The following is a 25,658-nucleotide window of genomic DNA, read 5'->3' as shown; positions in this document are numbered from 1 at the left end:
AAACGACAGCTCTTGGAACAGCTGTTGAAAAAAATCAACAATTAATGTCTTATGATGTAGAAAACAATTAAAAAACTTACAAATTTGACAATAAATTAAATTCGACATCATAGGAAACAAAAGAGCAAAAATCGATACCGTTTTGATTTCACAATTAGCGGACTAAGTTTGTTTCTGACCGAAAAATGCACTGAAACCTTGAAAAGGGCTTGAAAAACGGCTCAAATTTGATGATAATTTGGTAAGTTTGTACTGTTTTAGACCAAAAAATATACAAAAATACACAATCTTGGAGATTTTATGTGATTTGTTATGAAATTCGCTAAAGATTTCATGTTTCTGAGGTAAAAACTTGCAGAAAGTCCAAAAATGGGTAAAAACAATGTCATTTTAAAATTGCAGATTAATTTTTAATTCAGAATTTTCGAAATATTTGAATATATATCTTTTTACAACATTTCGGAATAAAATTTTGTCTAATGGTAGACACATGGTTTAAAATTTTCAAGAAAAATTTCTATCTAAACAACTAACATGGAATTGGCCACCAGATCTCGAATTTGTCTGCATGTTAAGCCAATCATAAATTTGTCAGAACTGTGAAATCTACATTAAGTGTAAGGTTTTTGGCAAAATTTGAGGACATAAATAAGTTTCTAGTGAACAATGATTCACTACATTTGGGACAAAATTTTGCAAAACATTTGCGTTTCAAGATGATAAAGGACTGAAACGGTTTTAAAATAGAAAAAAATTGTCTTTTTCGGCCCAGTTTGATATTTTTTGATTTTGAATTTTTCGAAATAAGTGAGTTTCTGACCGAAAAATGGAAGAGAACTTTGAGAAAGTTAGAAAATGGTAAATTTAATTTAGTACTACTTGTGCAAAAATGCTTCAAAAGTGGTGCAAATCTAATGATAGTTTGGAGATTTTGTATTATTTTTGACAAAAAATAAATTTGGTGAATTTTTAGGAAATTTACTAAATTCGGCAAAAATTTCGAGTTTTGGCAAAAGTTTCGAGTTTTTTGTTGAAAACAAAAAAAAAACGGTAAAAGAATGTTATTTTAAAATTGAGGTTTTTGGTCTTAATTTTAATTCTTTAATTCTTAATTAAGAATATTGTCTTCCTTACCTTAGTTTGATGTTTTTTAATGAAATTTGGTGAGTATCAAATTGAAAAAAGTGTTAAAATGCTTGAAGAAAATGTTTTTTTTCGACCTAATTTGCTGTTTTTCGACTTATTTGGCAGCTTTTAAATTTTTTTGTACAAAATATTTGCGTTTTAGGTTAATTAAAGCAGTTTGAAATCTTGATTGAATTTAAAAAAAAGCATGTTAGTTAATAAAAATTCCTGAAGAAAGTACGATCTTTTTGGAAAAATGATATAAGGGTTTTTAACTCGTCTGATCATGACAAGTTCACAACGAAATATTGTTAAGTCATTCCCTTACACCCTGTATTTTACAAAATTTTCAAGAAAGACTACTAACTTAAACACGTAATATACTACAAATTTATGTTCATTTTTGTATTTTGTTTTGCGAATTTAATCGATTTAATTTTATAAATTGTCAAACTAAACAATACAGGAGTATAAAAAAGCAATATACTGTAACAATAGCAACTTATGCAACCGACAATACACACCTGCAAACCTTGTGGACTGTTTCGGTCACTTTGAGACGATTTCCATGTTGAGTACTGAAAAGTGTTACTTTACAGACGATTTCAGAAAAAATATAATCGATTGGGAATAATTGATGTAATTTTATTAATCTCGTTAGGAAAAATTGACATTTATGAACTCGTTGCGTAAACAGCTATTATCTCCTTGTATTATTTGCACTGAAATTAAAAATTCTCTGAAAGATGGTTAACAGGAAATTGAAGCATCAATTATAATAATGTCTTGAAAACCGGTGAGCAATTGCCCACACTTTGCGTCTCCTTCGTCGTCGAAAACAATTTTATTTTCGCAAAGCCGCACCCTAACGAGGCGTTACCACATCGATCTGCAGGGTGTGGTGGAACAACCCTCGAAACACCCCTGACTCTATTTAGAATAATCATGTCGTGTTAACAAATACCACATCCACACGACGACACAAAGGGGTGTCTTCCTCCACAGTTGCGAAACTAATTATTCTAATCGAGATTTACTCACCCAAGTATGAAACTTGCAAACCGCAATATATTTACATCAACAGGTGCACGAAATATCCCACGTAGGATAAATATAATAAAATGAAACGTTTGAAAGTTGCGAGTTGATTCATGTCTAAATATTGAGCGTAGAGCTTGGAAAAATTCGCTACCAGAAGCGATCTAATAAATTCGCATAAATAATGAAAGTATAATAATAATAAATAATACGATATGAAATAGGGCAAGAGCTATAAATTTGTCACTTCTCGCGTTCGCAGCTGCCTTACAAGTCTTTGGAAAAATCGTCAATACCTCGAATCGAGTGGTTAATATGTTAAAAAGGCGTTTGCGTGCCGATTGATCGCCGGTGAGAAGCGATAAATAGGGTACGTAATAGAAAATTTTTCGACAGCAGGTGTTACATGGATCTAGATCCAGAAAACGCTTAACGGAGCTTTTGATGGGTGTGTCGCCCCCGTGATGGTCGCACTCCACCTGACCTTCAGCGACCTTCCTTGGAGTCAGTGAACTCGCACGCAGACATACAACTGCTAATTCTGAATATTAAACAAGCCACATGGGCATGGATAAAACATTACTGGGACAACATTGTCACGATTACTGCGATCGTTGGAGATCAAAAGAGCACTTTCGCCAATTTCGGAGCTAAATGAATGGGAAGAGATTACGGAATTGGGGGAAGAGCTATCAGGTGGATGCCGAGAGGAGATTACAGTTTTAAGAGACGACCAATTGGTTAATTAGGTTGAAAGTCGATGGGAGAGGAGTGTATTTTTAAGCGATTGAGAAAAGGAATTATTTTTAGTGTTACTGATGCGGCGAAATCTTTAAGGATCGTAATCACCTAGCTTTTAAAACGAAATTTATTTGTAGTTCTTTGAAATTATAGACCTTTATTTACTCCAAATGTAAAGCTGTTCTCTCACTGTGTTAGATTTCCTAAAGTTTGTTCTTTTTTTAGTGAAGTGAATTCTTCAAGTCAAAATTTTGGTGATGTTTTTCTTTTTTGTTTTCATTCTTACAAATTACGTTAAGAATGACAGTTATGATTTCTTGTTGCTGTTTTGTCAAACTGATTTTACTATTTTACATCGACTTCTGTCCTTCAGTGCGTTATTAACTTATTAATACAGTAAAACCTTTTAACAGCGGACATGGATGAGGAAAGTTTAATAGTTCGCTGTAGAAACGTGTCCACTAATGGGAGGTAGAGAATTTTAATATAAGCTTTTGTTACGTTCCTACAAAAATGTCCGTTGTGAAGAGGTGTCTCTTATTCGGAGATGTCCATTAAGGGAGGTTTTATTACCTTGTGTCTCTAAAAAAGAGTACTAAAACAGAATCCAATGCTTATTAAGGGAGACAGACTGTAGTTAGAGGTAAAAAGGAGCCTTTCACGCAAAAAACAAATTTGCTTGCATCTTCTTGCTACAAATTCAGTAATGATATGCAAATCTTTACTTAATGCGTACAGTCATGATCAAAAAGAATGACACCTCCACCAACCGGGCCACATAGCAAAAGTCCGACTTTTTAGACTTTTAAAAGATTTTTCTTTTAGGTCATAAATTTTAAAAAATAGGCTAGTTTACAAACTGTCCATCTAGTTTACACAGTATCCAGCTGGTTTATACACTTGGTAAACGTACACATTAACTGTATCCTGTCGAAAAGATTTGTGGCTGCGGTTCAATGGTGTCATTCTTTTTGTTCGTGACTGTACTTATTATATAATGTGTTCAAAAATAATTGTTCTTAAAGTCAACTCTGAAATTCAAATTTAATGTGCCGCTTCGTCCAAATGACTATTGAAATTGCTGAGGATTATCGTCTCTGGCAAATCTTTGAATTAGCTCTTTACTCAATTTTTTGCATTTTTGGCAAAGTTGTTTCAAGTAAGTAAGTTTTGTCTTGTTTGGGTTGTATATTTCCATGTTGTGAATTCTTTCGTTTTTAGATTTGAAGCATATTTACATTATTTTGATGGAGCTGTCACTTTGAGACACCCACAATTTAAAGTAAGGGGCACATTACGTTCAAATTTCATAGGTGACTTGATGAACAACCATTTCTGAGCAGTGTGTATCTTCTGGAGTTTGGTTATTGGTTCACAAATAAATAAATGTTTTTGAACTCAATTACAGTGGAACCTCCACTAATAGACACCTCTTCACAACGGACATTTTTGTAAAAGCGTAACTAATGTGCTGGAAATTAAAAAACCTCTCTATAGCGGACGCGGACAAAAAAAATCACAATTATCATAACGTTATATAAATTTACGTCTTACAAACGGACAGACCGAAAGAGTGATGGTGAAAAAAACGAACATTTGTTTCATATGTTATGTAGATATGAGAAAAATTGTACCTACACCGAAGAATTAAATATTGATAAACATCGTGTAAAATTTTTTAGGAAAACGTGACCCTTAGAGATTTTACTTTAATAAAAGGCACTAAGAGGACTCAATACTTTAATGCTCTAAACATATAAAGTTTTTTCCCAATATGCAAAAAGCTAAAATAAATTAAGTCCATTTGGTAAATTAATGTTTAGTTCATTAAAATTGTAATGTTTTTTTAACAATTTAAATACATATTAAGTAAGAAGGTTAATAATTTCACTTCAAAAAAATACAAATGCGCTGTTGCCATTTCCTATTTTAAGAAATGGAATGAGACAGAAAAATTAGTACTTTTATACTAATTAGTCTTCTAATTTCATTGAACGTACATTAAAACGAGGATTTTTACAATTTCAAATAAAATTAGCCCAGCCCTTATAAGTGAAAAAATTAAAATTACTTTCACTACGTTTTCTAAATAATTTGGACTTAAAATACTTTGTCGCATTCACATTACGCTGTAATCTGTAATTTTTGTAAATAATGTCGTTTGCAAGGTTTTATGCATTGTTTCAAATAGAAAGAGTGTTCAGTGTTCACTTGTAATTATTATTCAATTTTTGGAAAAAAATCGACTTGAGCTGTTGCCGCTCTCATGTGTACAGATACATACTCGTATGGTAACGCTCAGCTCCGTTTGCGTGTGCGTCATCTGACATTTCTCTCACTACGTTTACATAGCAGGGGCATAGCGGTGACAAACTATCAAATATTTTTTGAGGTTACGAAGTGTTTAAATTATGAGTTGTTACAAAAAATACAGATTCACAAAACAAGAACTAATAAACGCAGAATCAAAAACCTAACGAAACGCAAATCACAAAACACAATAAACGAACACAAAATACTTGCGATTAACACCGATAACACTTTCGACAACCATGCGACGACGTCTATAATTTACTGTCAATGTCAGTTTGACAAATTCGTGACACTTGACGGTGTTGTCGAAGTGCACATGTAAATTAATGTTCAAGGATACCACCCTTAGATAGCCCTTAGCTGTTTAAATTTGCATTGTTTTTGGTAATTTTTTATAGCTTTGTGTTGGTAATGAAAAAATGAAATTGATGACGCACACGCAAATCGAGCTGACCGCCACTATATGTAATAACATCTAAATTATTTCAACGCTGGATTTTTTATGACTTCAGCTTTCACACTTTTCATTTACGAAGACTGTTTTCGCTGCTGAATTTAAACTTGTTCCAAATTTTTTCCAAATTTTCTTATAAAGAAAGTTGGTGACATTAAATATTTTGTTAATTAAAATTATTGTTCGTCACGATTGTTAAAAGCAGACTATCATGAATGAATTTACTAATGGTGTAAATGTTACTCGTAACTGTTTAACGTTTGCGTTTAAATAAAAATTGTATACCAAGGGAGGAAAGACATGTATTTTCTACAGAAGATGAATAAAAATAATTAAATGTTTCAAGAAAGTACGTTATTTCCTGCTGAGAGAGGTAAGTATGTTATCTGAGTTATCTTGATTATTCTGATGCGTCTTTGAGGAAATAGAAAAACAATGTACCATGGAATCCGAGCTAGAATCTGGAATCTACACACTGTTTCTATTTCTATTTTAACTTTTAAAGAATGCCACTGCAGTAAACTTCCAAGTAGCAAAGTCAAGCAAAGTGTCAAATTTATGTCAAGAAAAATCGAAACTGGTTGCAATATTGCAAATTACAAACAAAAAAATCTATTGCCAACAGACACAGTCTTTCTGGATCAGCCTGTATTATTTCCAGCAAAGTTAGAACTAAAAGCCCAAGCTCCAGATTATCTGTTCATTTTATTAAAGTTTGTTAAAGAAGACAACCAGACAACTTCCAATTACTTATGGGCTAACTTTAACTCAGATGGTGCTTGTGATCTATTGAAGTAATTGATTATATCTGATGTCCCAAAAAAGACAAGGTGGAGCCAATATTTACAATATTCCGAAGGAGTTATTTTGTCTCCTAAGGGCACTCATGTTGTGAGGGAATAACTTGTGATATTTTTTGACGAATTAAAGCTGTTACATCAATGTCGACTCGAAATCGTACTTTATTTCGAATCTTCACTGATCTAATTTGAGGAATCTTCGAAATTATGCCAACAATCTGTCCGATACGTATCAACTCGTTAATTACGCATATAACACGAAAAGCCTCTGCCAACAAATCTTTGAACATTTGCGTGGGTCGATAAACATAATAATAGGTCCGAAGCGCCAACGTTTTGCAATTAAAGGGACAATAAAAGTTATTGTTGAGTCGGAAAGAGTCATTAGCCTTTTAATCCACCACCGTTAAAAATCCCAAATTTACGGTCCGATTCAAATTCCGATTCCAACCTTTGAACCCGTCATAAAACAGCGACTAGGAAAAACGTTTTCGGTGAAAGAAAAATTAATTCTCTTTTTGTGGTTTAAATTAGCCGTTGAATTTATTCGTTTTCCTGAAAGCCTCGACCGAAGTAAAATAAACGCTTTATGGTTCAGTTATAAAAAGGAACAAAATCTGAGACAAGTTGCAGTAAGTGCGTTTACATGGTAGTCTACCAGTTTATTCTTCAGCACACTCTACTTATCGGGTAATCATCGTAATTTCAAAAGCCGCTTGCCAACGGAAGTCTTGTATTTTTATGATTAGCCATCGGCGAAAAGTTTTAAGTAATTCCAGCGAGAAAATTGCTTGCAAATTTACAGCAAACCCTCCGGTTAGCTTTAAACGATCTCAAACTTTGTAACAATCGTGACTTATAAATTTCGGAAATTCATTCAAATGCTAATTTGATGTTTTCAATCAAGCCCTCCTGCCGACTTAATGCTTTAACGAAATCGTCCCTTTGTGCAAGAATAAGACATTAGTTTAATGAATTATTGGCGCTTGGTCAAATTATGTAAAAATCTCATTTAAATAAAGAGAAAATTTCCCGTTATAGCGCGGTTTAAAACACCGCCAATAACATAAAGTATAAGGAAACGAAACTAATAAGAAGATTCAATAATGAGACAGTGTGACTTTCTTAATTATAAAACCAAGCCGGACTGGTTTTCAGTTCACCATATAACGAACCTGTTCGCTGAAAAACCAGCATCGAAGATGTATGTCATTCATAATTAATTCAAAACATTGCATATGTCGAATTATTTTGACAAAAAACTCGACTTTTTTCGAAATTTTCTAACCGAATTCACTCCAATGCGAGCACGGAACGCAAAGTACAAATGGCATTCCTCTAAACATTACTTAATTATAGAGACAGCAAGCTTATAATTAATGCAAATCGGACAATCTCACAATCATTGAGTTTGATTTAATTAGACCAACTTGATGATTAGGAGCACTCGATTACACACAATCATTAATTGAAATAATGGATGAGGTTTTTTGCTCGAAAGACGTCAGATAAAAGACTGACAGTATAAATTTCACCTTTTCTAAACTAAACAAATCAAATAAATGTTGCACAAGCCGAACTCAAGTTTTACGACCGAATTAATTCTTCTCGAATTACACACCTAAAAAGCGAGAAATTGCATTTGCTTCAGAACATTAGAGGAGTTGCTTGGGAGAAGCACATAAAACGTTTTACTTTTTCGAGATTGAATTATAAATGTGTATCTAGTGTTTCAGTTGCAAAGTTCTTTATTACACAGTAATCTAAATTGTGATTAAATTGGCTGCATCGAGTTAAGTGTAACTGCTGTTTAAATAGCGTTAAGTGAGAGTTATGTTAATTAGTGGAAGAAGCTTAGATTAACGATTTAAACGGTGATTAGGCTGACAGGTACAACAAATTTTGATAAATTGTAACTTTCGAATTTTTGAACAATTTGGTATTTACATACATAATGCGACCTACGGAGAAGAAATTAGACAAGCAATTCTAAATTAATAAACCACAAATTTAAAAAAAAATGTATAAATGAAATACAATGGAACATCTTTTATGCGAACAGCGAAACATTGGGTTTGAAATTTCAACCTACTTTCGAAAATTCGAATTACAGTTGCATCTGTCTTTTCTAAAATAGCTCCATATATGGATTGTTCTCTTTTTTGTTAATTTACCATTAGTTGTTTATAATTTTTCACTTGCTACGTTATAACATCCATTATAGTATTAAAAATATAAAAGGAAAATTGGTAGTTATTCGAGACAAAAAGGCAGGTAACTTCAAAAAATAATTTCGCTTGGAAATTATAAAAACTTTTTTTTTTCGTGTTAATAAGGATGAATCCGTAGCAAGAGACCTTCTATTAGGTAGGCCTACTTTTTGCGAACATATGTTAAATTAGTTCAGCTGTTAAAAAAATATACAGACTAAACCAAAAGTAATGCACAAAATTCATGTTTTTGTTACTGATTTTTCAAAAAAATTTTAGAAAAAATCGATTTTACTTTTTTAAATGCCACATTTTGACAGCATATTGAGATTTCTGACGTCAATCGTTTTTGAATAATGACGTCATTTTTAGTTTTTTAAAATAACAACTGATACTTTTGATTAGTGTTTACTGTTTTAGACAGTACACATTTTTATCTAATTTCTTGTAAGTATAAAAGAATTTAAATAATTAAACAAAAAAATAAAAAAGAAGAACAAAATAAAAAAGGTATAAAGTTATCATAAGTATTACACAGTAAAATTATAAATTTCTTATAGACACTTTTTTATTATTTTTTTTATTTCATTTTTTTATTCATTCCAGAAAAATAAAGGTGTGCGTGCACTGTCTAAAACATTGAACAAAAATGTCTGTTGTCATTAAAAAAATAAGAATGACGTCACAACTCAAAAACAAATGTCGTCATAAATATCACTATAACATGAAAATGTAGTTGTATTTAAAAAATAAAATCGATCTGTTCGAGGATTTTTTGAAAAATGACGTAATAATAAATCGTTTTTATTGCAGAAGGGTCTAACTCAGGCCATTAACTGGATTGTGTAAATACAGGTCCAGAAAAAACTTCAAAATTAATAATTATTTTTGTTAATCTTTTTTTCTTTGACATTTGGCTTTGGATCTGCAGACATACGTTTTACAATTTCTACGCTTACTTGATAGAAGGACTTTTCGAAACACTATAGGAAAAAAATTCCATTATTATTGCAAAAACTGTACTCAGAAGAAAAGAAAATTTTTAATCGGAAACGGTAATTTTGAAAATCTAAAATCAGTCTAGTCACTACCAACAGCCTGAGGAGTTAAATGAAATAGATGTTATTGTTATTTCTGGTTTGGGAAAAATATACATTTTAGAGCTTTAACTAGGGTTAATTTAATAGACAAATTGAACGTAGACCTGTGCCGGGTTAACCAGCTTTTTAAAAGTTAACTCATCTGCATAGTTTATATTTTTCACTCTTATACTTGATACCTTAAAACTTTGTCGTTTTCACGACTTCTTGTTTATGTTTGTGAAAAAAAAATATATCAACTTATAACCGATCTATTCGTTTTTAAATTTTAGTACTCTGTTCCAAGGGCACCAATTCCAAAAGGTAAAATTTTGGTTAAAATTTAACCAACGATTATATAACCAAAATTTTAACTTTGGTTTTAATTTTGGTTAAGATTTAACCAAGATTTTATAACCAAAATTTTAACCTTGTACTGAAAAAGGGAGCGTATTTCTAATTTGCACGTGGCTTTCAAACGCTAACAGAATTTGGTTAAGTTATCGGTACTTACATTAATTTTAAGCAATGAAAAGAATAATGAAAGAACTTATACGAGTACGTTATTACCACAAGTATTATAGAAATTATTATCGTTTTTTTTTTTCATTCCTCTCAACTATAACATTTCTATACAAAAAATAATAAACAATTTTATTTTTAATAAAACAAAATTAAAAATTTAAAATTCTTCAAAGTAGTTTTTTCATACCCTTTTTTTTAGACTTTTATTATGGAATTTTCTAATGAATTTGAAAAATATAGTGTTGTCCAATTATGCCAAACTTCAGAATACCACCAAATATGTAATAATTAAAGAGGATACAAAAGTAATTTAGTTTTTTCTCTAAGGTTATTTTTTCATTTTCTTCTTTATTGTTTTTCGTTAATAAAATATTACCTATATCATATGTCAGTTCATAATAGAATTTTGCAACAGCACATTTGAATTTTTTGAAGTGAGATGGAGCACAAATTAAGGGTTTCTGGTGGGTTTTCTTAGTTAAAAACGTGGCGCTGGGATTTAGTTTAACACAGAATTTTTTTCTTTTACAAAAATTCTCAATTTGTGCTTTATTTTTCACTCCGAAAAATTCAAATGCGCTGTGCAATTCTATTATGAACTGAAATGGGATATATTAATGAAAGCAGAAATTAAATAATTTTGAAACGATTTGTTGTGTTCTTTATAGTAACCGAAAGTTGGTTAAATACCTGCCGCAATTCCAGTTCAATTTACGAGGTTATTTCTCTAATAAAAAATGCACGTTGCCTTTGTAGGATTTTGAAGAAGATTGACGCCAAATTAATAGAATGAAGTCTTTTAAGTACATCGAGCGTAACACTTTAGTTTTTTACATCTCTGCAGTTAACTTCAAACAATTAAGAATACAATTATAACTAAATGATAAAGAAACGAAGTAGGTACCGTTTAATACAATGTACCTAATAAAGAACAAAATATTGAAATTTTGTTACTGATGGTGCTATCTTGCGGTTAAGCGCTCGTTTCAAAATAGTCAAAAAATCTCTCTGAAAATTACAGACTGGTCGTCGACTTTCCTCTTTTTCGCCGGCATGCAAATTCTAATGCACTTTTGATGCGTTCTTGGCAATAATTTTCTCCAGGAGCCCTCATCAGCGCCCGATTAACTTAATTCAAACACAACTAATCTAAAAGCATTTACTTGCTACTTAAAACGTAATAAAACCTAACGACACTTTTCCTAAATATTCGTTCGTATTTTGCAATTACAACCACGTAATCTGTCAAGTAACAGGCCGACTTTCCGCTACACTGCTTGTCGATTATTTGCAATTTTCTAAAATAGATTAACCATAATTGCAACGCAGACTTTTAAAACGGTCCGAGTCGGTGATGCGTGGGCTGTCGAGGAGGACACATGATGCGGGCAAAAGCAATCGACATAAAAAAGAAACTTCGCCTAATTGAAAATGATTTATTGGGAAAAGTTTGATTTTTGTGACGCAACACTAATGGTACAACGACATTTTTCGATTGTCCGTGACCATTATTTGTGATTGTCGTGTGTCTCTGTCTGGCATACACACCGCAGGTGAACTTTCATAACTGGTGTCTTCATGCAGACTTCGTCCTTCCTACTGCAACGTCTAAATATAGCAACAGCGATTTGCATCACGGCTGACAATCTGAGAAAATACGCTCGTTAAAGATGTGGACGGAATTTATTGTCCTCGCCGGACACGAATCTATTACATTTACTGGTATTTTCCAAAAAAATCAGCGATTGAGAATTTTCAAACCAGTGGCGAAATTGGCATTCAAGGTTTGTGTAACAAATGTATCAACTACCGGAATTATTGGGCGCTGCCTTCTCAGTACGATCTTTTTATCCCAATGAAATAACATTTCTCACTCAATAAATAGCAAAACAGGCAATAATCGACGACGTCTACAACTTCTATCTAGGAATTTTCCACTTTTCTCGACTACATTGAACTTCCCAGCATATTTAACAGGTCAGTTAGTTGGTTGTTTTCCAAATCACTTTTTTAAAATTGAAAACCGAGTAAATTACAGGTCCCTAATTATCTGATACATTGATATACAAGTATACATCTGGGAATTTTATGAAGTTTTCGCAAATAATTTTGGTTTCTGCTCAACAGTTATTGAGGTTTAGTCCAAAAAGTTGTGAAAGATTGTGTTATAAATAGCAACATACCTTACTATGGTATTTGACTCATTTAAATACCTTGATTTTTAACGATTACTTGTTTAAAGACGTCCCAAAGCCCTTGGGGATATTTCTAATCACGTTAATCTGACATCTGTTTCATGTAAAATAAGTTAATTTTATTCGATACGCAAATTGCCTACTAGTACTTTAAGGGTCGTTTTACAGAAAGCGAAATTAAGATTTAATTCAAAATTAAACTGATCGTGATTAAAATTTAATTGCAATGAAAATGTGCTGTAAACCGGCTTTAAGTCCCTTTATTTTGGCGTTTGTTTCGTTATAGTTAATTATACAGTATACAGGCTGTTCCGTCTAAACCTCACATTAAAAGTATTGAAGGTTTTATTCATCTGAAAGTTGGTATTCAGCTATAATCCGTTAAGTTCTCGCCAATAAAAATATTTTCAACATAGCAGCACTTCCGGTTATACCGGAAGTCGCTATCAAGTTTCTTATCTCAAATGGAAAGCTAAGTTTAACCATTTTTGAGATATTTTGAAATTTTTTGGATTTGCACCTGTCACTTAAAAAATCAAAATCATGTTTGGAGAATTAAAAGAGGAAGCCTATATCTGTTCTCCAGTGTGCTCCAAATTGGAAAAGAAGTTAATAAACCCAAAAATTTTAAGGTTAAGTTTGGACAACTTCAAGTATTCATAACATAAATTTTTCAAATGGGAAGTCCCAATTTTTATTTTACTGGATAGAGGAGAATTTTTTTCTGCATCGATCTGTATGGGCATGCCCTATACCCATTTGTGATAATTTTCAAGTTATTTGTTTTTTTTGACATTGTAAAAAATTTCTTACTAACCACAGCTTTTTTTGGCATAGTTTGCCATAAAAACGTTGCTGAATAAACAAATGACAAACTCTGTTCAACATTGTGTTATACGTACTGTGAAAACATAATAAATTCATTGAATGTTGGTTTAAAAAACTTTAATTTCTCACATTTTTTCTCTTGTTTCTATGGCACAGTATAAGAATAGATAGATCTATGGCTAATGAATTTCTCAATACTAACAAAAAATTACATAGAGGGAGTAATTCCTAAATAATGGCTGTTTGAACATTTTATAGATTGGTATATTTACCTAAAAAATGCCAAATCTCTCATAATCAGTCAAAATGACGGTTACTTTTTGCACAAATTTGCAAATATTTGGGAGCGAAACAGTGATTTTGGTAGGAAATACTTGATAGATTTTATCACATTAAAATGAATATTTAAATTTATTCTAGATAACTTTCACGATAAAAATGTTTGGTAACATGACATGTTACGTTTTTTCGATATTTGAACAGATTCTTTCAAAAAAATCAAAAATATCTACACATGAAAGGATACAAAACCTGCAATTTTTCCTACTATCAAAAAATAAATATTTGTGTAAAAAACAAAGATCCAAAAATCCAAAAGAACGTAATCGCTTGTCCCATTTATTGTAAAACAAGGTGTTCCAAGGTATTCGAATTATTTGCACTTGAAAAAAATGTCGTAGCTTATGCAAAATATTATCATTTTATTGTTTCAAATTCCAAATTTCGGTATGTAAATAAAATGAGAAGATCCTGGATAACTAAAGGGAGAGACAAGGTAAATAACTGCCTAGGTTGCTATTTGTAGTTTGTTACCGACTTTTACATAAAAATTCTATCATTGATAAATAACGGATTTTAGATAAATGATATGTGACAACGTTGTTTAAAATTCGTGATCGCAATAGAATGTGATCAAGAATAAAAATAAATTATTTCTGAAACGATTTCCTAGGAAATAATTCTCAGTGTTGGCATATCTACACATTGTGAATTTTTAATAAATTTTAATTTTTTGAAATTCAAAAAACTGCTAAAGTCTGATAGAAAATTTAAAAATAAATATTCAATGTTTTGTTTGGGAACGATTATCTAGTGTGAAACATAGAAACATTAGAAAATAATGAAAACTAAAGAAATTAACACAATAACTTTGTAGCTCCAATTTTTTTTTATTAAAATATGACTGGAATTTTTTCAACATATTTCCTGTCTGCACTTGCTTCTCAATAATGTACCACTGAATTTTTTCGAACACCCTGTATAAAGGTAAGAATAGTAAAAAATTCTTTGTATTAAATTGTTGTGATTGTATCGATATTTAGCAATTTTACCAATATGTACCAGAAACAACGAAATGACTTAGATAAGGAAATAATTATTGTAATCAGAATTTTTCCAGCAAATGAAGCATTATTTGATTGCAGTAATAATTATTAATGTTGTTGGTTAATACCAGCAGAGTGCATTTATCCTTGTCATTAAGCTTCATTTTAAGAAGTGAAAGCATTGCTATTTGTGGATAATATAATAAATGTTTGTGTCATCACACCGACGATAACATCTCAATAAACAATTCAGTTAAATTTAAAATTTGGAAGAGTAACTCATTGGATACAAATTACAGTGACTGTAAACAAGCACCAACATTTAACAATGAGCATTGTTACAAGAAAAACTTCGTAACCACAATTCCTTTCATTTGTTTACAAATCTGTATTGAACCTCCACCAGAACAAATTGTAATTGTTAACATGTCTTTCTGACATGACCACTTATTAGCCCAACTTAACTACCTGATCTCAAAGCGAAATTCTTCAATTGAGATCAACAAATGCTTCCATTCATCACAGAACAACGTAAAAGGACCGCACAATTAGTCAAACGCATACATAAGTGGGTACGAATAATTATTCACTTAAGTACCGTGACAGGTCTATTAGACAATGTCATCTGATAAAGAATTTGTTCTCAAACGGCGCACTTTTACTTCATTAGTGCATTGCTCCGACTTTTGTCTCCTTTTTCAATAATTTCTAGATAAAATGTGTCACATTTTTACAAGGAATAATCAAGTAACGATCCATAAAACGCACACAATGCTGGTCTGATTGTCCGAGATTGCAACTATAATTATCCTCGGTAATTATTGAGTTTAAACAGTAACTGCTCTGTGAAAGCCATAAGTGAGTTAATTGCTTTGGTTTGGCGCCGTGATAAATTATCATAATTACGTTATATATCCACCGGGGAGGACAATTTGAATACTTCAAATATCTGCGCTTAGCGTAATTCAGGTAGTCAACTGCATACATTGTGAATAATTTATAACTAGAGACCGGAGTTTTAGAAACACTTAGGTGTCTAAAAAGGACATTCTGAATAAAAAAACAATACACCTAGAGATTGAAAGCTAAAAAAATTAAAAACTGGTATACAGATAAATTAAAAAAACAGTGTAGATCCAAGTGACTGAAGGAGTGATAAATTAAAAAACAAGGTAAGAAATTAAGAAATTGGAAAACTGAAATTATAAGGCAGTGAAACAACAAAAAACTGAAAAAAATTGGAAATCAGTATGAAAAATATGAAAAATTAAAAAACTAAAAAGCTGAAATACTAAGAATATTAACTTAAAAACTGTGATTGAAACTCTAAGAAACTATGAGATTGAAATATTGGAAGCCTGAAAACGAACATAAAAAAAATAAGAAGTTTGTTAAAAATTGAATAAATTAAAACAGGTAAATGGAACACCTATTATTTGTTTTTGCTTCTCAAACATCATTAAATTGTCTAAACAAAAACATAACTCATAAATTTCAAGTGCCCAAGTTAATAACTAAAAAGATGTAAAGATTTTTAACCTAATTTGGTACATGTTTGAGTTTTGTAAGGGAATCTTGCGAAGCAATTGAGTTTTTGCTGAAAGACTTACGAACTGTTTGAGTTTGAACACGAAATAATTTCGAGAATCAATCTTTATAAAAAATAAATCAATCAACAATTTATCCACGATTTTGAACCCAAGTGTAACAGAAAACTTGAAATTTTCTTATTGGTCATTTGCTCATTCTTGGGACAAATAAGACACCAGTGAACCGGTTTTAGGGCCGATCTTTCTCACAGAACGGGCTTTCGTCTTAGATGCGAATAAAATGGTCAGTTATGCTTAGTTTTTGAAATAATTTGTTTTTTTAACAAAAACAAACTTTTTTAATTTATTATACAAAAACTAAGAATTCTAGAAAAGTAGGACTTTCACACTTCTTCAACTAATTAAAATCTACTCAGTTGGTTTGGAAAAAGTAGTAATTACAATTATAATATTTAAAATAAATACATTTTAAAAAATCAAAATTAAGAATTGGCGAACAAAGCATTTTGACACTTACATACACTATTTTTTTATTCCAAAATCAAGGCTGCAAAAAACATGTTTAAAATTAATAAAGTTATTTTATACAGAATTAGCATATGCATATTTTTAAAAATTAAGCGATCAAATACTGACAAAGAAACCTGAGAATGAGAAACTAAAAACACAAAAAAACAAAAAATATTGAGACTGAAATTGAAATAGAGAAACACTAATAAATAGAAACATTAGATTCTAAATAAAAAACCATACACTAAGAAACTGAAAAGCTAAAAAACTTAAAAACTTGAATTCAAAAAAAAACTGAAAAATAGTAAGATTAAAATTCTGTAAATTTAGGTGACTGAAAAAGTAAGAGTTAGAAAACTACAAAACTGCAAAGTAAGAACATTAATAAGATAAGATAGTAAAACCACAAAAAACTGACAAATGTTGGAAATTAATAATATAAAATACCATGGGGAAATTAAGAAACTAAAAAGCTGAAGTAATTAATTATTCTTTAAGTCTTATTAAATTATTAAGTTATTAATAATACGAGTGCGAAAACACAAGCTTAAATTTCGAGAGCTGACGTTATGCAACGAGCGTACGCGAGCTGCATACCTAAACACCCGACAACTTTAAGCGTTTTCGTATAAGTGTTTTAAAATAGTGTCTATATTCTAGAATTCAGATATTACAAAGAAGGCTTAAAATGTTACCAACAAAAAAATATTTATAAAATTAAAAAGGTAATGTAATGATTTGTAACCAAATACTAATGACAAAATTAAAAAAAATATATTTAAATTAGCAAGGTTAAACACAATTGTGGGATGTTTAAAACTTGTTTAAGATACAAAAACTTAATTTATAAATTTTGTAAAAATAAAGAGTGTCAGATATTTCCATTTTTAACATATCAAATTTATTTTGAGTTTTTTTAGAAAAGCCCTTAAAAATTGCGTGTTAGGAAAGTTTCCTAAAATCCGGTCTCTGTTTATAACTAGAGACCGTACATACTTTAGTACAGTCGCTTCCAAAAAAAACGCCTCGTGTGGGCGTGGCCGGCCCTTCTTTCCGTGCGCCACTGTACCTCATCCCCGTCCACGAAACCCATTTTTGATTTATCGAGGGGCCAGATATTGGATAAACGGTCCGTAAATATTTTTAAATAAGATTATTGACGCTCTAATCCCGTCAAGTGACTTGTATTCAAATGTACACCACATGTGCTGGAGGTCCGACTCAAAGGTTGTGTAAAAGCGACTAGTTCGTCGGCGAACTTGCAACACGCGGTGTGTTTTATCGCGTATTTCCCAAACACACGTGAAACCAATAAAATTTGGACGTTACGAGTACCTACTTGTGCCGTGTGATTAATTTTGCAAGTGCTTCGTGTAGGTAAGGCGCAAAACTGCACGAATAAATTTGTAAAGTAATACAATGTCTTATGGTAATGAGAAACTTGTGGCGATTTGATATCTGCGATGGTGAAATCTTTTTATTATTTGCACGCCAATGAGGAAAACAGTATTGACTGGTGCGTTAAACATCCCTTTGAAATGCCTCGAAGACATATTTTCGCGCTGATTTGGCATTCCGTACATAAATTTCCACACGTAGCCAAATTCCAACGCGGAGAATCTGTCGTAAAATGCATATTTCGAGGGTTATGTTAATTTCGGTTCTAAACAACTGTAAGTTGGAGTGTAACGAAGTATTTCCGGTCACATCTTCATAAATACATATGGATACATTGTCTGCCTTCGTTCTTATTTTTCTGCATTTAACCTGTTTGTGATTTTCGTTTTATTTCAATGGATTTTTATCAATTGTAAACATGGAACGTGGCATAAATGCATGATGCACTTCCACGAAGTGAGTAATAATTCCGAAAAAAATTACCAAACGGAAAGTCACGTCAAACAAGCGTGAATTGGAAATATATCGCTAGAAAATCATAGTTTTGTGTAATTCACAATAATAAAGCACTTAATGTGTTGCTACGGTTTACGCTGTTATGTTATTTAATATTTAGGAAAAATTTTCCCAATAAAACGTACAATACGTACAATAAATGTTTCATTGTTCTTGTTTTACGAATTCTTTAACATTACAAAGAAGTAGCTACTACATAGTTTATTTTGTTTTCAAATTAAAACAATAAATAAAATGATCCAACCACAAGAAACACTAATGTTTTTAAAGCCGCATTGGTAACAAAACAAAAACAAACTGTTTTATGTTGCCAAAACAAGTAAACGCGCTATGAACTCAAAACTACATATTTACAAATACACACCCAAACAACCTAAAAAACAATCATTAAATAAATCAAGGTTCAGTTTATAGAAGGCCAATTAAAAATTAAATCCCAAAATTTTTAATGAGCATCTGATTGGTGCAGATTTTTCACCTGGTCAGTCTGAAAATCAAATGGTTTTTCACAAGAGCTGTAGATATGAACCTCCTGCATCACCTCATATTATTTATAAATATGCAGGGTGTTTCGGAAATGGAAACTTTTGCTTTTATATGTGCCAGCCTAAATTTTATTGCAGTTTTAGACTTAGCTTTAAATACTGATGATTTTGATGTAAACTTTTATTCGTGGTCTGTTTACTTTTTGAAATGATATGTTTTTTTCGAGAAAAACAAAATGTATTACACAAAAAACAAGAATACCAAAAAAGTAGGACTTTTACCACTTTAAAGAAAAAAGTTTAAACTTAATCTTGCTCTGATTGTTTAACATATTTAAACGTAAGAAAGGTCAAAAGTTGAATACAACTTATTAAAAAAAAAATAAATGGAACCCTAAGGAATACCCTATTTTTTGTTTTTGCTTCTTAAAGATTATTATTAGATTGTCTATCTAAAAATATAGTTTCAAATATCTAAACTTAATAAACAAAAAGATATAAAGATCATTCAATAAATATTATTGATACCTTAGTAAACCTAGAGGGGATTTAAAAATTCGCCATAAGTACAGTGGAACTCAGTTATAACGAACCTGGCTTTTAACGACCGCACAGATAATGACGAATAAAATTCAACAAAAAGTCCCGTTTTAAAGAGATTGGTTCAAGAAATTGGTTCTGTTTTAAATAACAAACAAAGCTCGCTTACTAGGAAGTCGCATTTAACGTGCAATATTTAGACAAAAACGTGGTCGGTCTACTATTCGGTTATAACGCACGTGCTCTTTTGTCCCATTCTAGGAAACCATAAACATTTCCGATATTGCAGAAAAGATTCCAAAAGTGACATATACCTCGAAAACAGCTAAAATGTTAAGTAAAAACGAAAATAAGTAAATAAATAAAATATTTGCCATATTAACATATGTATACCCAGATAATTATGTAGAATTTTTAATAAAATTAATTAAAATTTTATTTGCTATATCTACCGGGTAACTCAATGGTGACTGGTAGAGAATTGCTTACTTATAAAGGTTAAGATAGTAAAAAAATCGTTGTATGAAAGTTATTGATAAATAACAAATTTTAAATAAATGATACGTGGCAACGTTGTCTAACAGTCGTCATTGCAATAGAAATTGATCAACAATAAAAATAAATTATTTTTGAAACGGTTTCCTAGGAAATAATTCCCAGAAATAATTCCCAGTGTTGGTATATCTACGATTTGTGATTTTTTTGCTGAATTTATTTTTTTTTAATTCAAAAAACTGCTAAAGTTTGATAGTAAATTAAAAAAAAAAATTCATCGTTCAGTTAGGGAACCATTACCTAGTTGAAACATGAAAACGTTAGAAAATAATAAAAAAATTAACAAAAAATGTTTGAAGCTCCAGATAAAATCTTTAGTATTTAAAACTTTATAACTTATTTAACTACTCCATAAGGACGATATTCGGTTAGAATCAACGATCGGTTATAACGTTATAACGAACAAGTTCTCAAGTTCCTTGGATGTTCCTTATAACCCCGGTTATAACCGAGTTTCACTGTATTAAAATTTTAATTATTTTACTGTAATAGCTAAATGAATAGTAATCGCCCAAAGGTGAAAATACAGTTATCTATTATTAGCTTAAAAATTTCATTTTTTGACTACTGAAACAATAATTATCTAATATTTTTTAATGTTAAATATCTTTTGAGTAATGTTTAATGTTTTTAGAGAGACAATGTAAAATTTTTTTAGATGTGAAAATAAAAAACAGGGTTTTTCGTTTAAAACTTTTAAGTTACTCAACTTGCTTGCAATAAACATCTTTATTTTTACATCTTCTTTATTGCAATGAGCTAAAAAAATTATGTTTTTAAAACTTGACTTTCTTTTTCAAAGTGTTTTTTCTTAGTTATTATTTTTTATGTACCTGATAACTTATTAAAAATTAAAAAAATGAATATTTCAAAACCTAAGCAAAACCAACTAATAACAATTCAGCATAAAAACATAAGTGTTAAAAACTACATCCAAAAATGCAAGAAATATACACAGTGCGTATAAATTCCATCATACTCTGTAAACTGTAAACCGGGAACGTAGTTCAAAATTGCAAACACGTCAAATCTAATTTTCCTTAATTCCATCCCTAAAGCAAACGCTTTAAAAAAAGAGGTATTACTACAGAGAATGAAATAACGCAAAAATGGTTTAAATGAATGAAAACAAGTGAAGTGACAAGTTGAGCAAAAGCTCCAAATAAAAAATATTCTTTCTACTTACAATTATAAAAATTGTTCAGAAAGTCCATCTGCACTTCCGTAACAGAATCATATCGGTCATTTCAGGATTTGTTTCATTTTTCATGATAATGATCGAGTGACACACAAATCAAAGCCGAACTAACAACACACTAATCTGCACGTCGTACGACACACCGGCGATAACACAAATTTTTGCGCCTTTTTTGCGTTGGACGCGATAAGTTTTTAATTTCTCGATTCTTTTAAATGTAGTTACCAGTGGCGTACTCATTTTTTGTGCTTAAATTTTTTGCCTTCATATAGACGCATCGGCCAAAATGGAATTTTCGTGGTTGTGCGAAATAGTCTGACGACTCTCTAGTTTACAGAGGATGATGGAATTTAGACTCACCCTGTATAGGGTGTCTCATTTAAAAAAATATAAGTTTGTATTGTAGCTCTTTTCTGAAACACTCTAAAATAATTTTAGGTTAAACAAAAGGTTAGTATAAAAAATATTTTCCAACAATTATAGATAATGGACTTACCAGCTCGCTGGGACACAGGGTCTCAGTTAATTGGCAACTGGCAATGCCAATGTCTCAGTTAATTTAACTTCTTGCCAAAATAGATTGCCTTCTGAAGTGATTTTATGTGAAAAAAGACTTACTTCTCCCAGCCTAACCAAAAAGTTTGAATTATTTGAGACATTCCTGAACAATTGCGAAAACGTGTTGCGTAAACGGATAATTTTAATAATTTTGGAACAAAAATACTTATTGCTTAAATGAATTTTTTGTGCAAAAATTTAATTTATTCATTCATGTGCTGTAAAGCCTCTAACATTTGATTTATGAGTTTCCTCTCCTGTTAAGGGATAATGTTGACATTTACAGATAAATCCAATTCATTTGATAAAAAGCCTGTTATTCAGCAACCTTTCGAAACTCATGCATATGTAAGAAAGCTTCAAATTCAGATTTATAGTAAGCAATCGGCATAAGCACTACATGTACATGGCAAGATACAGAGTCAAATGAAATCTATTAGAACTTAATTGAAACGTTAGGATTGATTATAATTTATTGTTGGGTACAATCAAAGGCCATAAATTCTCGTATTGTCACTAGTGTTGATATTTACATTGGCGTTCAGTCAAAAACAGAGTCATTAAACTTGTGACAGGTTAAACTAACCGTTTTCGCTATTTTTGGTCGCGTAAAACTAGTTTCAAATTCTCCTCTCAACGTAATTTTCTATAGTGCATCCAGCAAACACATTACCAATTATTATCCTTTGTGCATATTAGGTTACAGGATACACATCGGGTAACCTTTGTTTGGCCACCGTATTGGTTGTGCATAATGACACCACCTTGAAACGACCATTAAAACACGGAAAAAAATTCAATAACTTTTTTAATTACGTCTCGTACCGTTGGCAAATACTCCATTATCACCTCTGTGTACAAAAAGCGATGAAAATGTCAAACAGTGCCGTGTGATTAATGAAAAAGCCGTCAAAAATCGATTTTATTCGAGGCTGGTGCATTTGTTGTCGTTTCATGCTCGTCTAATTAAATCCGTAAATATTTAAAAATATTCAAAGTGTATATAGCATGTCATGCGTGCCTTCCAGTCTTCACTTAAATCCCGTATAAAATAAACATCCCATTTTTTAAATAGGGGGCGTGGTAATGGCGTGTCTGTTCAAGAATTGAATGAGCGCACGATTCACTGTTATGAATTAAAAAGTATCGGAGATGAATAAATAACCATGACTCCAAATTTCGGCGGGTTTATGGCTCGTAAACATTAAACACAACGGCGGCTGCAGTCATAAGCACCTTTGCAACAAGGCAATATTTTTGAGAAAATCGAGGGAACAGCGAGCAAGGTTACGACGATAAAGTTCGTAATTACTGTGGTATTTTCACGTAGGCATTGCTCATTCTTTGAATCATTACATTTTTTACTTTGTACTCAATTTGGACGCCAGCTGGGGTTAGAAAACACACTCCTAATGATGCGAAAACTGAAAGGAAGTGTGGGTGGAGGCGTGAAAGTAAAAATGCTTGAAACAAGGCTCTTGAATTTATTGACACATCTAATGTTCATTGTCACATTCATTGAAATGTAATTTATTTTGTATTACCGAGCTTTCACGTCTTCTGATTCGTATCATTTAATATAAAACGGAATTTATTAATAAATGTCACGGTTAGTGTAAGGGAAGGGTTACTCGTAGGTAATTTCAAAACTGGCCATATTTTTATGTAAATTAGTCAAATAAGTTATTTATAACTGGGAGGAAAAGTCTATTTTTGTGCATTAGGAAATAAACCGTTTGTTACCGATTAACAACGAACAAACATCAACAAACAACTCATAAATGACAGGATTGACTTAGCATTTTCATTAAATCCGATAACATGAAACGTAATGACATAAGAGTCCTATTATTAACACTTGGTGCAATAATTTACTTTTTTAATTTGCTAGAAAGGAAAATCTGAAATTGGGCAAAAATGAGGATTTCTAATCAGTCTAACAACTTTATATCATGAGCAAGGCAATAATTTAGACGTTTTAATGGGTTATGAAATAATTATTACACAGGCGAACTCACGTCTGATTAATTTTCATTGCTTGTGCAAATACAAAATTATTCCAATTTCTGCACACATCAGATTTTTGTAACAGGTTTGAAAAACGATTTACCAAATACATATTCACTCAGTTTCTTTTAATTTTATTGCATCAAAATATGAGTAAAAAAATAGATGTCAACATATCCATCAGTTTTTCCTAGATATTTTTTTATAATTGTACGTCGACTCGTTGGGAATTTTTAACATTGTGTCTAATTAATAATTAGTCATTCGGAAAAGGTATTTCCTAACAAACGTAAGTATACAAAGTCGAGTATAAAGTTCATTATTTTTTTAAACAATTGTCAAAACGTTATCATGTTGGTATAAACCATTATTTAGCATCCACTCGTTATTTGATGATTATTAGGTTGACAACCTACAACGAATAAATAAAGTCCCAATTTCCTGTTTAACTGTATACAGAGTGATTCAAGAGTGTCGGTCCAACTCTCGATTGGTGATAAAAGGTTAAGCACAAAAATGAATTCAATTTTTTTTCGGTTTAATTTTTAATTAAGTTTTGTTTGTTTTCAATGTTGGCGGGTTTAATTTATCGTCGAATTTGCAAATTTGGTGATTTTTTTCAATAGCTATCTATTTAAAGTTGCTTAGATCGGCTGCAAACTAAATTCAAAAAATATGATGTAAAGTACCAAAAACTTAACCCAAAAATCTAACCTTTGAAGAACTATACTTCGTGGAAAAAGACTCGACCAATATTTTGTTATATAGGAACTTCTAACTTGGAATGATGTGTTTTATCATTACCCGAGTGAGGGTCCGAGACTTTTAAATCACCCTGTATGTTCAGTTGCATTTTCCCGTGTTGTATAGTGTTCATTTATTGTCTTTTGGAATACAATATGACTTCGTCTGTTTAATATTTTCTTCAAAAAAATACTAGTAATACTTCAAACCGAGCTTTAGTTGAGAGAATTTTCATAATTTTACTTTTTTATTTTTTACATAATTTTATTTTTTTTATAACTTTTTATCTAAAATAACAGACATATATTAGCTAATAAAAAGGGTTCAAGGATTGATTATTGATTGCAAAACTGATATTCATGTATGTCTCAAAATAATTTTTAAATACACATCGACCATTCCAGGAAAAATGCAACCAGACCTCGAACTTTAAAAAAGATGTTAGTAATGTTAAGTTTCTTCAAAATTCTTTCGGTTTATATTTAATGTATTTTGCAACAAAACTGTTTTTGAGAGAAGATAATGATTTAAACTGAAGTAATTCATTGTACTCTAAAATTTGCATACATTGCCTTGTTAGCGATAACATAAAATACTGACGTATTACAACTGTTGATGGATTTTTGAAGAGTGTTTTTCTAGTTTCTAGAAGATTGAAAAATGCAAATCGGTAACTAAATTGATTATAATATTTCTTTTTATTTTTATAGCTTTTGCTGTCCCGTCCGTTATCGCTAACATAAAATGTTGTTTTTATTGCTTACGTTGTTAAACAAAACCAAAAATTTCTAATTTAAACAGTCTAATTTTAATATTGTTAAAGTTTTTAGTAAATAATTGCACAAATTTTTTAGATTTATTTTCGCAAACAAATTTTTTTGTCCCGTCCGTCATGTGTACTTCAAAAATAGTTGTTGAAATCAGTGCATTTTAAATTAACAAAATTTTATAACGTTTATTCAAC

General features: G+C 31.0%; 1 protein-coding gene across 1 annotated transcript in view; it reads right to left on the bottom strand.

Annotated features, from left to right (window-relative positions):
* Positions 1–11,736: 11,736 nt before the first annotated feature.
* LOC100142126 (hypothetical protein) overlaps positions 11,737–25,658 on the bottom strand; it is a 51,393-nt gene continuing 37,471 nt past the window's right edge. The window contains exon 3 of the mRNA XM_015983711.2: positions 11,737–11,932. Coding sequence (XP_015839197.2) covers positions 11,919–11,932 — 14 coding nt within the window. The 3' untranslated portion in view covers positions 11,737–11,918. The remainder of the gene's footprint in view (positions 11,933–25,658) is intronic.

Source organism: Tribolium castaneum, chromosome 2, assembly GCF_031307605.1.
Source record: "Tribolium castaneum strain GA2 chromosome 2, icTriCast1.1, whole genome shotgun sequence".
NCBI lineage: Eukaryota > Metazoa > Arthropoda > Insecta > Coleoptera > Tenebrionidae > Tribolium > Tribolium castaneum.
The sequence above is the reverse complement of the archived record's forward strand: the minus strand, read 5'-3'. Positions and strand labels throughout refer to the sequence as shown.